Below are 15,862 nucleotides of genomic sequence, written 5' to 3' on the forward strand. Positions count from 1 at the left end.
TCTCATTCTAGGCAATGCTTCTTCTGCTGTAGCATTGAGATTGCAGCTTAATTACAGGTAATTATCGATCACTTAAGGATCACCAGTTGACAAATTGAATTTCCACACTCTTGTTGAGCGTGACTGACAGAGGACCGCTGGGAATAAGAAATGGACATGATCAGCTGTGACAATTCACTTGGGCGTGTGGCTGGGGGAATAGCAGGGCCTCCCCTCTCCCTTCAGAGATGGCTGGTTCCTGCTTGCAGAAGGACGGAGAATTCAGTTCTGCCAGGAGATATAAAAGACCACCAGGTGTGAGGTTAAGGATGGCATGTTGACATGGCCCTCCAGGGAATGGTTGACAACCCCAGAGCCCTCCTCTTCTGATGGTAAATCTTGCTGACATATCGCCAAACGGCTGAACTTCCCTCTTTTATCATTAGTGGAGGAGGGTCACTGTTGCGTTGGTGTGCATATTTAAACAGTGATATTTTTGTTTAAAGAAACGGTTTGAAACCAAAAGATGTCTAGATAGATGATTCAGATCCAGAGAAAGAATTTTGCTTATTTGCACATGTTCTCCTGAGCTCAAGTTGGAAGCATCTTATGTTAAACTTGGAAGGCTTTAAAATACAAAGGGAGAAAGAAGGAAGGAGATTGGGAAGAGAGGAGGATCAGCAGAGAAGGAGGAGAAGCAGGAGGAGGAGGAGGAGGAGGAGTGAAGGGAAGGAGAAAGGGAGGGAGGAAGGAAGGAAAGGAGGGGAGGGAGGAAAGAAGGAAGGAGGGAAGGAAGGAAGAAGGAAGGATGGAAGAAGAGTGGTAAGGGAGTGGAGCAGAGAAGGAGGAGAAGCAGGAGGAGAAGAGAAGGGAAGGGGAGCGGGAGGGAAGAATGGAGGAAGAAAAGGAGGGGAGGGAAGGAAGAAGGGAAGGAAAAAAGGAAGGAGGGAAGAAGAGTGGGAAGAGAGGAGGAGCAGAGAAGGAGGAGAAGCAGGAGGAGGGAAGAGAAGGAGAGAGGGAGGGAGGAATGGAGGAAGAAAAGGAGGGGAGGGAGGAAAGAAGGAAGAAGGGAAGGAAAAAAGGAAGAAGGGAAGAAGAGTGGGAAGAAGAGGAGCAGAGAAGGAGGAGAAGCAGGAGGAGGAGGGAAGGGAAGGAGAGAGGGAGGGAGGGAGGAAGGAAAGAAGGAAGGAAGGAGAGTGGTTTTATACCTTTCAGAATCTTTGTCACTGCAACTATCCAGTTCTCCTTGAAGAAATGTAAGAGGGTTAAGTGGTTTTTCCTCTAATTGCCAAAGAAGAAAATATTTTTCTTGGGCTGAAGCGAAATAAACAGATTGACCAAGACTTGCCCCATTTATGGTCAATCATTTGTTTTGGTGATAAGCAGTTAACAATTTCTATCTACCTGTCTAGCAAACTACCCTTGTGCTGTAACAAAGTTTCAGCACCTCAGACAGCTCCTACAATGGATTTAAGATTCCCTCCTTCTTTTCCTCCTTTCCTCCTTCTGTCTTCCTCCCTCCCTCCTTCTGCCTGCCTGCCTGCCTGCCTGCCTTCCTTCCTTCCTTCCTTCCTTCCTTCCTTCCTTCCTTCCTTCCTTCCCTCCCTCCCTCCCTCCCTCCCTCCCACCTTCCCTCCTTCCCTCCTTCCCTCCTTCCCTCCTTCCCTCCTTCCCTCCTTCCCTCCCTCCCTCACAGTAGGTAGGTCCAAAGCATTCTCTTTCTACCATTAATCAGTTTTAAAATTGTCGACATCGATAACAGCTTCTTTGCTTCATGCTTCATGTTTCAAAGGCTAAAGGGCAGCTTTTAAGAGCTCATGTTTAAAATACACAAAATATCCCAATTTGCTTGGCAAGGTTTTCTTCTTACTGATGCTCATTCATTGTCAGCATACAGTCATTGCATTTTCTGCTGCGTCCTGCTGTTTTTTCCCCAACCTCTCTAATGTCCTTTCTTGTATTAATTGAATGCTCTATCATCCTTCCTAAAGCTAATTTTGCTGTGGTTGTCATGTTTGATGCAAGACCCCAAGATTGGTGAATGTTGCACTTTTTAAACCCACTGGCAAGAAATCACATTACACTCAGTGTAATTACATTGTTCTAAAAATGTGATTATATGTTTCGACAACCAACTTCCTATTAAATTACCTCAGAACAATCTCAATTTATAGGACAGAATCCTCCTGACTTAGATGTTAAAAGTGTAATAAATCTGAGATGAAGTTATCTGCATATATCTATCTGTACATCTATACCTCTCTGTCTCTGTCTCCACCTCTTCTCTCTCTCTCTCTCTCTCTCTCTCTCTCTCTCTCTCTCTCTCTCTCTCTCTCTCTCTCTCTCTCTCTCTCTCTCCCCCTCCCTCCCTAGTACCTACACACATGAGAGAGAGAGAGGGAGGGAGGGAGGGAGGGAGGAGGGAGAGAGAACATCACATCTAACGTTGGAAGTTTTCTTATGCCATTTTATACTAATTGGTCTGGACACTGCTCATGTACTTAATGGGCTGGGCAGAAACACAGCCTCAGTTTTTGGATATTACTGCAGTTGTGTTGTGGCATGCCTAAGAGGGCTTCACCTGATTGCTCTGAATGAGTTGTCCCATGTGGTGGGATTGTGGTGACATCAAAGAGCTCTGAAATCGAAGCTCTAACTTAGGCCAAGGGTAATTCCTTCTTGTTCTCTGTGTGATTGACAGCATGGGTGGACAGTCTCAAAATCAAAATCTCTTCTCTTCTCTTATCTTCTTTTCTCTTCTCCTCTCCTCTCCCCTCCTCTCCCCTCCCCTCCCCTCCCCTCTACCCTACCCCTACCCCTACCACTGTTCTGTTCTGTTCTTGCTGTCCCCCTGTAATTATAACACAAAGTTAAAACTTAGCAGGAAAAAAAAAGACCTCCCTAAAAATCTATTTGCCTTTCACGGTTTAGGAAGAGTACTTTTTTCCATAGTGGCTTCTGCCTTTCCAAATAACTGCTTTATTAATAGATAAATGGCTGCAACCTACTCCCTTACCTGGGAGTAAGTGAGCTTCCAACCCAGTGGGTCTCCTTGTTAAGAGTAAACGGACACCAGATTGCAGCCTTAATCCTGTTAGCATTGTCAACTAGCTGATTGATTTCCCAGTTCTTGCTTCAGTTCAATTGTTTTGTTTTGGCCCTAAGCCATGCAGATAAAAAAAAATTCCAGCTGGAAAGAAACGCACCATCCTCTCAAAATCCAATGTAAAAACAAGCTCGTACAAGCCGAACCTCTGTGCGCAAATGTAAAGCCGATGCTTCATAAAAATTTAAACAGTCTGTTTCCAGCCACTTACTTTCATGTCAAAATTTCTCTTAGGCGGATCTCCCAGTAAACCACATCAACAATAGCTGGTGTTTAGGGATCCCTTCGGAGGGCTTCAGAAATAGATCTTCCTATTTACACACACACACACACACACACACACACACACACACACTCCCCCTTCCCCCACGATAAACTCTGGTTGGGAAAGCAAATCTGTTAAGCCTTGGAGTTTTCCCCCCCATCCTTGTAACAAGGAATTCATTAAACATTGCTGGAGGACCAGAAGTGTTAATCAGCTCCTCTCAGGTCCTGCTTCTATCCTGCCTCCGGTTGACCTCCATGCAGGAGGGTTCCCTCATTCGTGAATTTGTGTCTGTTTATTGAGTTTGCAGAATGCAAAGAACAACGGTGGGATTGTCTTGATCTTTTAATTTGGCTCCTTCGGTTCTGACCGAGGTTTCCCAAGAGCCTGAAGCAAACTCCTTGTCCCGACAAAAAAAACCCTTTTATTAATTGACTGAGAATTCTGCTCATTCACCTCCAGCAAAGTCTTTCGAGGGAGGATTTATGGTCACAGACCTTCTCTGGCTTGGAGAGCTGCCAGGCGGAGATCTGCAAAACTTGGCAAGGAGTCTTGGAGAGTCACGAACCAATTAAGCGAACTAATTGTCTCCTGCAAACTCCACTCCCCTTTCGCTCTTCTTTTATTTCCTCTGGGAGGGGCCATCCATTGTCCACCTGTGGCCTTACTCCCAAGTCGACCCCTGTTCTTTAGCTGTTCCCTTTGTCTGGCAGCTCTGTGCATGCGCTCACTGGGAACAGGCTCCAGCTGTTCGTCTGCCTCACTGATGTCTGACTCTGAAGGCAGCTAATAACTGGAATACGGCTCTGTACCCCACTCTGCCTCCGACACAGAGCCCTCAACAGAGCCTTCCCCAGACTCCAGGACTGGCCCATCTTCCTCCCCAACCTCCTCACTGTGCGAATCTGCTGCCAGCTCCACTGGCATGCGACAACACCTTCAGGTACATACCCTTCACCTGCCTGGCCCGAGTAGATGTTTTTCTAGAATTGAATTTCCTACCCGGAGCTCCAGTAAGGTTGATAAGTGAAACATGACAGTTGTTAACAGTGTTTCTGCTTGTTCGCTTTCCTAAAAATGTTGTCTGATGCTTGTTGCTTTCCTGGTCCCAGGTTACGCTAGTTTTCCTGGACTGCGGAGCTTTGATAAGCTATTACATCCTTACCATGTCAACATAAAAAGCAGGAGGAAAATAATAATGATGATAATAAAAAATCCACAGGACCAAATGTTTGGAACAAACAGACTGGTGGAGAAGTAGGTGAAGAAAATAAAGCCAACTCACTCATCTTGGAGGCTTCAGAGTTGCCTCACAACAGAGGGAAGGGTGAAAAGAGTTAGATGCGGTTTTGTAGCCAAAAGAATGCAAGTTTTCTCTTAGGAACCAAGGACATTCCTTCAGGTGGCTGGGCAGAGGAGGAGCCAAGTAACCAAGCAACCAGGCCAGCAACTGGATTGGACAGCGTGACCAGTGACCTGGGGGGAAAAGGGAAACGTTTACTTTTTAATTAAGTGAAATCCGTGGGAACTTTCAGAGTCGGCTTTCACCAGTTGTGCCAATAGGATGTATCCAGTAAACTGTTCTTGGAGGAATTTGCCTGCCTCAGAATTCTGATTTCTATGGGTGCATTACTTGGAACCCTGAGCAGAGTGGTGGGGTGGCCTAGAGGTAGAGCTCTCGCCTCACAACCAGGAGGTTGTGAGTTCGATCCTAGGTAGAGGCAGGTATTTCTCTCTCTGGGCACAATGGGGATATATCTGCCGAACATAACTCCGCATTGGCAACAGGGAGAGCATCCGGCCAATAAACACTCAGTTCCATTCAATTACCCTGCAAGGGATTATGGGATCATTAAATGATGATGATGATGATGATGATTAATTGGAAGGCAGACACACGGTGTGTCCTAGTATGATTGCACTGGCGTACCAATCTTGGATACATTCTGGGACACCCCCTTATACAGCATGCTTCTCTCAGTTTGGGATCTAAGGCATTTTTGAACATGTAGACTAAGAGTCTTTCTGTCCAGTATCGTAGTCTTCTAGCTATCCTCCAGAAACCCCAGGAAGTTTTCAGATTCGGATTTCCACAGATGTACCAATATGTCTCTCTTAATACATTGGGACATTGTGACCGTTTGTGAACATGGAAAATTAGCTGCAAACCCACCAGTTTTTAACCAGTTTCCCCCCCCCCATCTGAGGGACAATGAAGGTCTTAAGGCTTTAGGGCAGTCAATGCATCCCTTTTGATCTTTAAAATCCTTCCAACCTCCCCCCCCATGAAAAAAATGGGGTGGGGGAGAGGCTGAGGATTTTGCTCCTGCTTGAGTGAGGATCTCATGGTCCCGTTTGACCTGTTCTCTGCTGCTCTTGGAAGAGTCGTTGGGTACAAAGTCTAGGATGAAAAAAAGGGAAGTTCATCCTTCATTCACATTCACGCATCAACTTTAAGAATATCCAAATAAGTGCTTTGCAAAGGGAAATTTAGGACGACGTGAGCTGGAAACGTACAGCGTCGCTGTAGAACAGGAGCTCACAACTGAGCCTTCAGGTGAAAGAGATGGACCTTAGGAGACCTCATTTCCTTTGGGCAAATTGTCCCATGTTCTCCCAGAGGTGAGGGACACGTCAAAGCTCCATCCAGCTCTTGGTGCGGGGCCTGCACTACTCAAAGATGTGTTAACGCTTGGAAATGTTGCTCTCTTTCTTCTTTGCCTTAATTGTTCAGGAGTCAAACCCATCTCTCTTGCTTTCCCGGCAGAGTTAAGGCTGCCCCAGGTGTGAAGATCATCGACATTCGCGTCATCGATCCACACCGGTGGCAAGTTCAACAAGATGTTGACAATGGACGGACACAGACGACGGCTACCATTGTGTGCGAGCGCATTGATCCCCACACCGAGAACTGGTAAGAAAGCCTGGGTGTGCGTGTGTGCTTGTGTGCAGCCAGAGGTGTCTCTTCTCATTAAGTCTCGGCGTGCGTGTCTGCATGACTGTGTGTGTGTGGGCTTGTGTCTGAGTTGGGGAGAAGAGCAACTTTTAATCAATGCGTCGGTCTGCTTTGTCTTGAACTGATGTATCCGACATGGCTTTCCTTTTGTGGTTTGTAACAATGGCCTCTCCATATCCCACCTTTGGAAACATCTGTTGTGCAAGACTTAAACCAGGTATGCACAGAGCATCCTTAGTGACCGCTGTTTACTTTGAAGTTGGCTTTGAGCTTCAGTTCACCCAGATTCTGTTACTTGACTGTACTTTTGTCACCGTGGATGGTGTTGACTAGCAGGTGCCTTCGGATGTGGAATTCCTGTACTGGAATCCCAGATGTTTGTTGGAGACTTGTTCATGCTTCATTCATGATTCAGAGAAAATGTGGACAGCATGACCAGAGGCCAATTCGACCCATTGTTTTACAAAGTGTAGCAAAATCACCCCATCTTATGCCTTTTTGAGCTGGTTCTCAACATCCTGTAGGAAGAATAGAATAGAATAGAATAGAAGAATAGAATAGAATAGAATAGAACAGAACATGGAATGGAATGGAATGGAATAGAATAGAATAGAATAGAATAGAATAGAATAGAACAGAACAGAACAGAACAGAACAGAACAGAACAGAATATAGAATGGAATGGAATGGAATAGAACAAAACAGAACAGAATATGGAATGGAATGGAATAGAATAGAATATGGAATGGAATGGAATAGAACAGAACATGGAATGGAATGGGATGGGATGGGATGGAATGGAATAGAATAGAGTAGAGTAGAGTAGAATAGTATAGAATAGAATAGAATAGAATAGAATATGGAATGGAATGGGATGGAATAGAACAGAACAGAACAGAACATGGAATGGGATGGGATGGGATGGAATGGAATGGAATGGAATGGAATGGAATAGAATAGAATAGAATAGAAATAGAGTGGAGTGGAATGGAATAGAATAGAATGGAATAGAGCAGAGCAGAAAAGAGCAGAATTCTTTATTGGCCAAGTGCAGATGCTCTCAGTGTACATAAAGAAAAATAAAACAGAATACATTCATCATGAATCATAAGATAACAACACTTAGTGATAGTCATAGGTTACTAGTAAGCAATCATATTATACTAGGAAACAAATGAAACAATATACATTGCAAAGATACAAGCATCATGGTTATGGTCATAAGTGGGAAGAGATAGGTACTAGGACGGATGAGAATAATAATAGTAATACAGTCTTAGTAAATAGTTTGACAGTGTTGTGGGAATTAGTTGTTTAGCAGAGTGATGGCATTCAGGGAAAAAACTGTCCTTGTGTCTAGTTGTTCTGGTGTGCAGTGCCCTATAGCGTCATTTTCAGGGTAGAAGTTGAAACAGTTTGTGTCCAGGATGTGAGGGGTCTGTAGATATTTTCACAGTATCTACCTCTGGGTTCCTTTCCATCCCTATGATTCTATGTTCTATCTCATCCTCTGGCTACCCTACAACATCTGTAGAACTGTAGCATCGTGGACGAGTGGCTGTCCAATCCCTTCCAGCCGCCAAGCAGCCACCACTCGAAGAGGCAAGCTATTCTACTCGTTATCAAAGGCAACATAGAGAAATGATACGATTCCCAGAGCTTTGAGAGTTTTCTCCCTTAAAGCAGCACGTCTAAAAGCAATTGCTCTGGCTGAGAATTGAATGCAATGGAATTTCACTTATTTACTTACTTATTCTCTGCCAAAAGAGAATAGAGAAGAGAAGGCAAGCAAAATAACAAACGCACAATGGGAACAACAAGGAATGCAGCATTACTTTAAAGCCAATATGTACGTTTTACGCTCTTGGGATTCAAAAAGATTGGTTTTTGACTGAAACCCATCCAACATTCAAACACTGATAGAGTTTGCATAAGTTTTCTCCATCCTTAAAAGAAATAGCTTTCTTTGGGTCAAAAGAATAGATAGTATTTTGTGCTGGCCAATGAATCTTAATGCTGGTTTCGAAGGCAAATTTATGATCTGTTTCTGATGATGGGAATTTAAATGCAGATATATTGCTAGGCTCACAGAGACTCTGTTTATGCGATTTACATTCTGTTTAGAGCTGCATTACAAACAACAACAACAAAAAACCCCGATACTAATAAAAAAAATTCCTGGGGTTAAAGCAGCACCGAAATGTAATTTTTATCTGGCAGACAAGAAGGGAGGAAAAAAAAAGGTTGAATCAAAGTGCACTGCAAAATTTAAGTCAGTCGTAAACTTGGTGAGAATGCAGGAAATGTTGCTAATCCGTAAAAATCCGAGTTGTCACAGTAACATAGACATTAGAAGCAGCAATTTCTGCCTTGTCTCAAGCTACCCAAAATGAATTTCGAGTTAATTAACACTCTGACCCTTTTCCATGATGAGGTTAGTTTAATTGTTTTTGGATTGATTAACTATGTAAATAAAATTAAAAAAACCCACACCACCACAAGATCTGTTTCGCAATAGCAAATATTGTTGCCTGTAGAATAAATATTTATGTTTGATCTGCCTCCTTAGCTTGCTATAAATTTAGAAGATTCAATTCACCCATAACCTCCCCAACAGCCTTCCCCTGAACAAAATGAATAGAATAGAATAGAACAGAATAGAATAGGGATACAGAATAGAGAATAGAATAGAATATAGAATAGAATAGAATAGAGAATAGAGAATAGAGAATAGAATAAAATATAGAATATATAATATAGAATATAGAATAGAAAATAGAATAGAAAATAGAATAGAAAATAGAATAGAAAATATAATATAATATAATAGAATGCAGAATAGAATAGAATAGAATATAGAATAGAATACAGAATAGGGATACAGAATAGAGAATAGAATAGAATATAGAATATAGAATAGAATATTATACGGATATAGAATAGAAAATAGAATAGAATAGAATTCATTATTGGCCAAGTGTGATTGGACACACAAGGAATTTGTCTTTGGTGCAGATGCTTTCAGTGTACATAAAAGAAAAGATACATTCATCACAAACCATAAGGTGCAACACTTAATGATAGGCATAGGGTACAAATAAGCAATCAAATCATACTAGGAAACAATATAAATCATACAAGCAACAAAGCTACAGTCCTACAGTCATAAGTGGAAGGTGATAATGGTAATATAGGAATAATCAGAAGATTCACAGTAATAGCAATGCAGACTTAGTAAATAGTTTTGACAGTGTTGAGGGAATTATTTCATTTCAGAGCTCTCCTTAGCTTGCTATCAGTTTAGAAGATTCAATCCCCCCTCCCCCAACAGCCTTCCCCTGAATAAATCATCCAGAGTAAAACGATATATATCACAAGTGTTGCCTTTTAATAATCTTTGGACAGTGAGGGCTTGATCTTGTGTTTTTAGAAAGTCACTTTCCAAAACCAGACCATCAGAGTTCACTTTAGTTCAGGTTTTAGCTGACATCAAAAAATTAAGCAGGATCAGATCCGGGGATGAGTAGAATAGAGCTGGAAGGGACCAGGGAGGTTTTCTAGTCCAGCCCCTTGCTCAGGCAGGAGAACCTATACCATTTCAGACAAGTGACTGTCCAATCTCTTCTTAAAAACCTCCAATGATGGAGCACCCACAACTTCTGGTGGCAAGCTGTTCCACTGGTTAATTGTTCTCACTGCAAAAAAGATGTTGTGATTTTGGAAAAAGTGCAGAGAAGAGCAACTAAGATGATCAAAGGCCTGGAGACTAAAACATATGAAGAGCGATTGCAGATTTTGGGTTTGGCTGGTCTAGAGAAAAGAAGGACTACGGGGGACATGATAGCAATCTCTCAGTATTTGAGGGGCTGCCACAAAGAAGAAGGGGTCAAATTATTCTCCAAAGCACCAGAGGGCAAGACAAGAAACAATGGATGGAAACTAATCAAGGAGAGAAGCAACCTGGCATTAAGGAGAAACTTCCTAACAGCGAGGACAATTAACCAATGGGACAGCTTGCCTTCAGAAGTTGTGGTTGCTTCATCATTGGAGGTTTTCAAGAAGAGACTGGACATCCGTTTGCCTGAAATGGTACAGGATCTCCTGCTTGAGCAGGGGGGCTGGACTAGAAGACCTCCAAGGTCCCTTCCAGCTCTGTTCAGATTGATTGATTGAAATGATCTAGGCTCTCCTGCTTGAGCAGGGGGGCTGGACTAGAAGACCTCCAAGGTCCCTTCCAGCTCTGTTCAGATTGATTGATTGAAATGGTCTAGGCTCTCCAGCTTGAGCAGGGGGGCTGGACTAGAAGACCTCCAAGGTCCCTTCCAGCTCTGTTCAGATTGATTGATTGAAATGATCTAGGCTCTCCTGCTTGAGCAGGGGGGCTGGACTAGAAGACCTCCAAGGTCCCTTCCAGCTCTGTTCAGATTGATTGATTGAAATGGTCTAGGCTCTCCAGCTTGAGCAGGGGGGCTGGACTAGAAGACCTCCAAGGTCCCTTCCAGCTCTGTTCAGATTGATTGATTGAAATGGTCTAGGCTCTCCAGCTTGAACAGGGGGGCTGGACTAGAAGACCTCCAAGATCCAGCTCCTCTGATTGATTGATTGATTGATTGATTGATTGAAATGATCTAGGCTCTCCTGCTTGAGCAGGGGGGCTGGACTAGAAGACCTCCAAGGTCCCTTCCAGCTCCATTCTGATTGATTGATTGAAATGGTCTAGGCTCTCCTGCTTGGGCAGGGGGGCTGGACTAGAAGACCTCCAAGATCCAGTTCTTCTGATTGATTGATTGATTGATTGATTGAAATGGTCTAGGCTCTCCTGCTTGAGCAGGGGGGCTGGACTAGAAGACCTCCAAGGTCCCTTCCAGCTCTATTCTGATTGATAGAACCTGAGGTAAGGGAAGCTCTGGATAAGAGTCAAGTGGGCTTTGAAAGAGCTTAGAATCTGTAAAGGCAGGGGGGGGGGGAGGCTGTGAATGTTAATAGCCCCTTAAGGAACCCGTGCAAATTGCTTGATTACTCCTTTCCTTTGTCTCTGTTTTGCTTCTCAGCCCATCTGAAGGCAAATACCTGTGGGTGGCAAAACGGACTGTTGCCCAGCAACTTAAAGTACATAAAAGCTTGCTGTGATGGCAAAATGGAAACCTTTTGTTCCCACAGACCATTTAGGGGGCAGAGCAAGAGAGAATAGGCAATTTTACAGAGGAGAATGTGACGGGGGAGCGATCACAGGGACCGTTTTCTAATAAGCCGCGCAGAGCATAAAGGGGATTAGAAGGGCGATTCCTTTGTTAAGATTCAAAATAACTTGCGAGCCGGATGGATATTGGTTCGTCGGTTGGATGGCAGAACGGAGCTGCGCTTGCAAAGCGTAGGAATGACAAATCCTGGCTAATGAGCACCCACGGCTGGTGTTTTTTTAAAAAGAAAAACATTCCCCATTGCGCTCAAGTCCCCTTCACAAGGGTTGCAATTTATGGACCTGTTTAAACCTAGGATGCTTAGCTTGGCTATCTGGAAGCTGGACTTTGTAACCTAGTTTGTTACAACAGGCTGGGCAAAGCCAGATATTGGGGTTCGCAAACTATTGTTTCGCACGTGGGGTGGCCCAGCCAAGGATCAAAAGCAAGAGCCAGAGTGGTCTTGTTCTTGTCCGATCTTGGGAGCCAGCGCATGTTCATTTTGTCATGTAGCCATAGCCCTTAGACTTATATACCGCTTCACTGTGCTTTCTAGCCCTCTCTAAGCGGTTTACAGAGTCAGCCCCCAACAATCTGGCTCCTCATTTTACCCACCTCGGAAGGAGGGAAGGCTGAGTCAGCCTTGAGCCTGGTGAGAATCGAACTGCCGGCAGTTGGCAGAGTTTGCCTGCAATACTGCATTCTAACCACTGCGCAACATGGATGGATGGATGGATGGAAGGAAGGAAGGGAGGAAGGAAGGAAAGAAGGAAGGAAGGAAGGAAGGAAGGAAGGAAGGAAGGAAGGAAGGAAGGAAGGAAGGAAGGAAGAGCAATAGCACTTAGACTTATATGCCACTTCATAGGGCTTTACAGCCTTCTCTAAATGGTTTACAGAGTCAGCCTCTTGCCCCCACCAATCTGGGTCCTTTTTCTACTGACCTCAGAAGGAGGGAAGGCTAAGTTAACTTTGAGCCGGTGAGATTTGAACTGCTGGCAGTTGGCAGAATTAACCTGCAATACTGTATTCTAACCATTGTGTGAAGGAAGGAAGGATGGAAGGATGGATGGAAGGAAAGAAAGAAAGAAAGGGAAAAGGAGGAGCAATAGCAATACCACTTAGCACTTACATATCGCTTCCCAGTGCTTTCCAGCCCTCTCTAAGCGGTTGACAGAATCAGCCTCTTGCTCCCAACAATCTGGTTCCTCATTTTGCCCACCTCGAAAGGATGGAAGGCTGAGTCAACCTTGAGCTGGTGAGATAGCCTGAAGTCCTACACTCACCCCCACAGCTAGGGTTAGAAGGGACCATGGCAGGAGATCGTAAACGATTCTGGACTATCTTTGGCCTTGATGGTCTGGATAATACATGTGATCATAGGAAGAAGACTAGATGAACAGAACAGAATAACAGAGTTGGAAGGGAAGGGAACCTGGAAGTCCTTCTCCAGTCCACCTCACCCCACCCAAGCAAGAGAACCATTTCAGACAAATGGCTGTCTAGACTCTTCTTAAAAACCTCCAGTGATGGAGTGCCCATAATTTCTGGAAGCAACTGCTGTTCCATTGATTGATTGTTCTCACTGTTAGGAAACTTCTCGTCTTTGCCCATACTGTTCTGTCCTAGGCCTCCCAAGATCACGAAGCCGCCTCCTCGTCCGGATAAAAACCCTTTTATTTAGTTTAAAGGGAATTCCTCTCCAGCAAAGTCCCGGCCAGCAGTCTTTCATGAGATTTCACAACTACAGACCTTTATCAGGCTTGGAGAGCTGCCAGGCTAATATCCTCCAAACGCCACGCTGTAGTAGCAATTACTTGGCAAAAAGTCAGGAACAGATCTTCACCTTAATGAGTTGAACTCCTGCAAACTCCACTCCCCTTTCGCTCCTCTTTTATTTTTTCTGGGAGGGGCCATTTACCATCCACCTGTGCCTTTACTCCCGAGTTGGCCCTTGTTCCTTAGCTGTTCCCTTCTCTTGGCAGCTCTGGGTATGCACACATAGAAAACAGGCTCCAGCTGTTCTTCTGCCCCACTTATCTCTGACTCTGAAGGCAGATGATAACTCTCGGACAGTCCTGGCCCCTTCTCTGCCTCCAATGCAGAGCCATCCACAGAGCCTTCTCCAGACTCCACGACTGGCCCATGTTCCTCCCCAACTTCCTCACTGTCTGAGTCTACCACCAGCTCCGCTGGCCGCTGGTGGGCCACAACACATACACCATGCATTGTCAGGAAATTCATCTAACTCCAGAGCCCACCAAATTCAGGGGCCTCTTCCAGGAAACTTAAGGCTTCTTGGTCACATTTATCTTGGTCACGTTCAGCTTCTCATCAAGAGACATTCTACGTGCACCGAGGCAAGTCCTTTAAACATACTATGGATTTGATGTCATTCATTCCACTCCCTTCTTCCACGGCCTCCCTCCTTCACCCGTGACAGCTGACATGTTCTTGCAACCTTAATTTTACAGACTACCCTTCCCTGAAATTAAACTGTATCCATGGGCAAAGCAACATGGCAGATATCAAAATCCTGACAGGCAGGAACAAACTCGCTCCGCTCTCGTAGGGTTTCACAAAATGCTTTAACCCTCCCGGTGCCTACGGAGGAGCTGTTTTAAGCTGCTGAAGAGGTTCTCATGGGGAAGATGGGTGATCAGTCAACCTGAACGTGTTCTCCAAGCTTCACTTGGACAGGTGGCTGAAAGCAACTCTCTGAAGAAGCCCCTTGATGATTTTGCAGACTCCGAGTCCAACACGGGGGCCCTGACCTCAGTTCCATTAGAGGCTGTCGAAGGAATCCAGTAGAAAACAACAACGGTCTGGACCAAGGGTGCCAAACTTCATTTCCTCGTGTGCTGCATCAAGATTGTGTTTGATCTCAGAGGGCTGGGTGGGTGGGTGGGTGCTGGGGACTATGGTGGGCATGGCCAGCTCAACATCATTCCATTCCTACTGGTTCGGACTGCTTCGGACAAGTAGGTAGTAATTTGGCTGGCCACATCCCCGAACCGGTTCTATCGGCGGCACCATAGGCTTCTTTTATTTTACTACTGTGCATGCTTATGTAGCATGCATCAAGTTTGCACATGCCTGAGCGAACTGGCAGTAGAAGAAGCCAGAACCCATCCCTGCATCACTCGTGTGGTGGCCAAGTGCTAAGGCAAGATTTCCCTGAGACCCTCCCTCACTCTCATTATAATCTCCTTCCCTTCTTCCCTCCCTCCTTCCTTCCCTCCTTTCCTTCCTTTCTTCCTCCCTCCCTCCTTCTTCCTTCTTCCTTCCCTCTTCATTCTCCTTTCTTCTTCCTCCCCCTCTTTCCTTATTTTTCCTTCTTTGCTCTCTTCCCATCTTCCCTACTTTTTTCTTTTTCTTTCCTCTTTCCCGTCCTCCTTTCCTGTCCCTTCTCGCATGTTCAGATGCAAAAGGGGAAACATTTCCCCTTCTGTTCTGTTTTTAGTTAGTTTTGATAGACCTCTGCCAGCCAAAACGAAGCATGGAGGTGGGCTGGTGGAATTTCTACTCCATATTGTCAGAGGGGCTGAAGGCTCTCCCTTCCCAGCCCCCGGGGGTCTTTTTTTTATTCCATTACTCCATCAAATGTTCCTTTCCATCGTAATGAACCAGCCCAGCGATGCCTAAACAAAACAGACGCAATCAGCCTCTACAGGAGGCCAGGCAGGCGATGGAAAGGCAACAGGCCCAGCTCTGAGTGGGCACAACCAGTGGGGGCAGCTGCCAACTGGGTGCACCGACGGCCAACAAAAGAGTCGTTTATTCAACCCACACCAGTCAGGGATCACCATGACTTGGTCTCCGCTGGAGATGTCATTGGATCAGCAGCTCACCTTCTGTGGCAGGAGGAGAGAGAAAGAAAAAAGAAAAAGAAACCCTAAAATGTTCGTGTTGAGGGGAGACTTCATGGGGTTCCCTGGCTCTTAGTTTAGAGACAGTTTGGTCTAGTGGTTAAGGCACCAGGCTAGAAAATGGGAGACTGAAAGATCTAGTGCCACCCTTGGCATGAAAGCTGGCTGGGTGACTTAGGGCCACTCACCAGGAGATGGTGAGTTCTAGTCCCACCTTAAGCATTAAAGTCATCTGACTAACTTTTGGGACAATCACCAGGAGACAGGGAGTTCTAGTCCCACCTTAAGCATTAAAGTCATCTGACTAACTTTGGGGCCAATCACCAGGAGACAGGGAGTTCTAGTCCCACCTTAAGCATTAAAGTCATCTGACTAACTTTGGCCAATCACCAGGAGACAGGGAGTTCTAGTCCCACCTTAAGCATTAAAGTCATCTGACTAACTTTGGGGCCAATCACCAGGAGACAGAAAGTTCTAGTCCCACCTTAAGCATTAAAGTCATCTGACTAA

The 15,862-nt window shown here is 45.0% G+C and overlaps 1 protein-coding gene across 1 annotated transcript in view; it reads left to right on the plus strand.

Annotated features, from left to right (window-relative positions):
* Nucleotides 1–15,862, plus strand: part of LOC309399223 (transmembrane protein 132B-like) — a 202,102-nt gene that overhangs the window by 40,025 nt on the left and 146,215 nt on the right. Inside the window, exon 3 of the mRNA XM_081966872.1 lies at nucleotides 6,118–6,264. Coding sequence (XP_081822998.1) covers nucleotides 6,118–6,264 — 147 coding nt within the window. The remainder of the gene's footprint in view (nucleotides 1–6,117; nucleotides 6,265–15,862) is intronic.

The sequence above is a fragment of the Natrix helvetica genome (assembly GCF_964273705.1).
Source record: "Natrix helvetica genome assembly, chromosome: 14".
In the NCBI taxonomy this organism is placed as follows: domain Eukaryota; kingdom Metazoa; phylum Chordata; class Lepidosauria; order Squamata; family Natricidae; genus Natrix; species Natrix helvetica.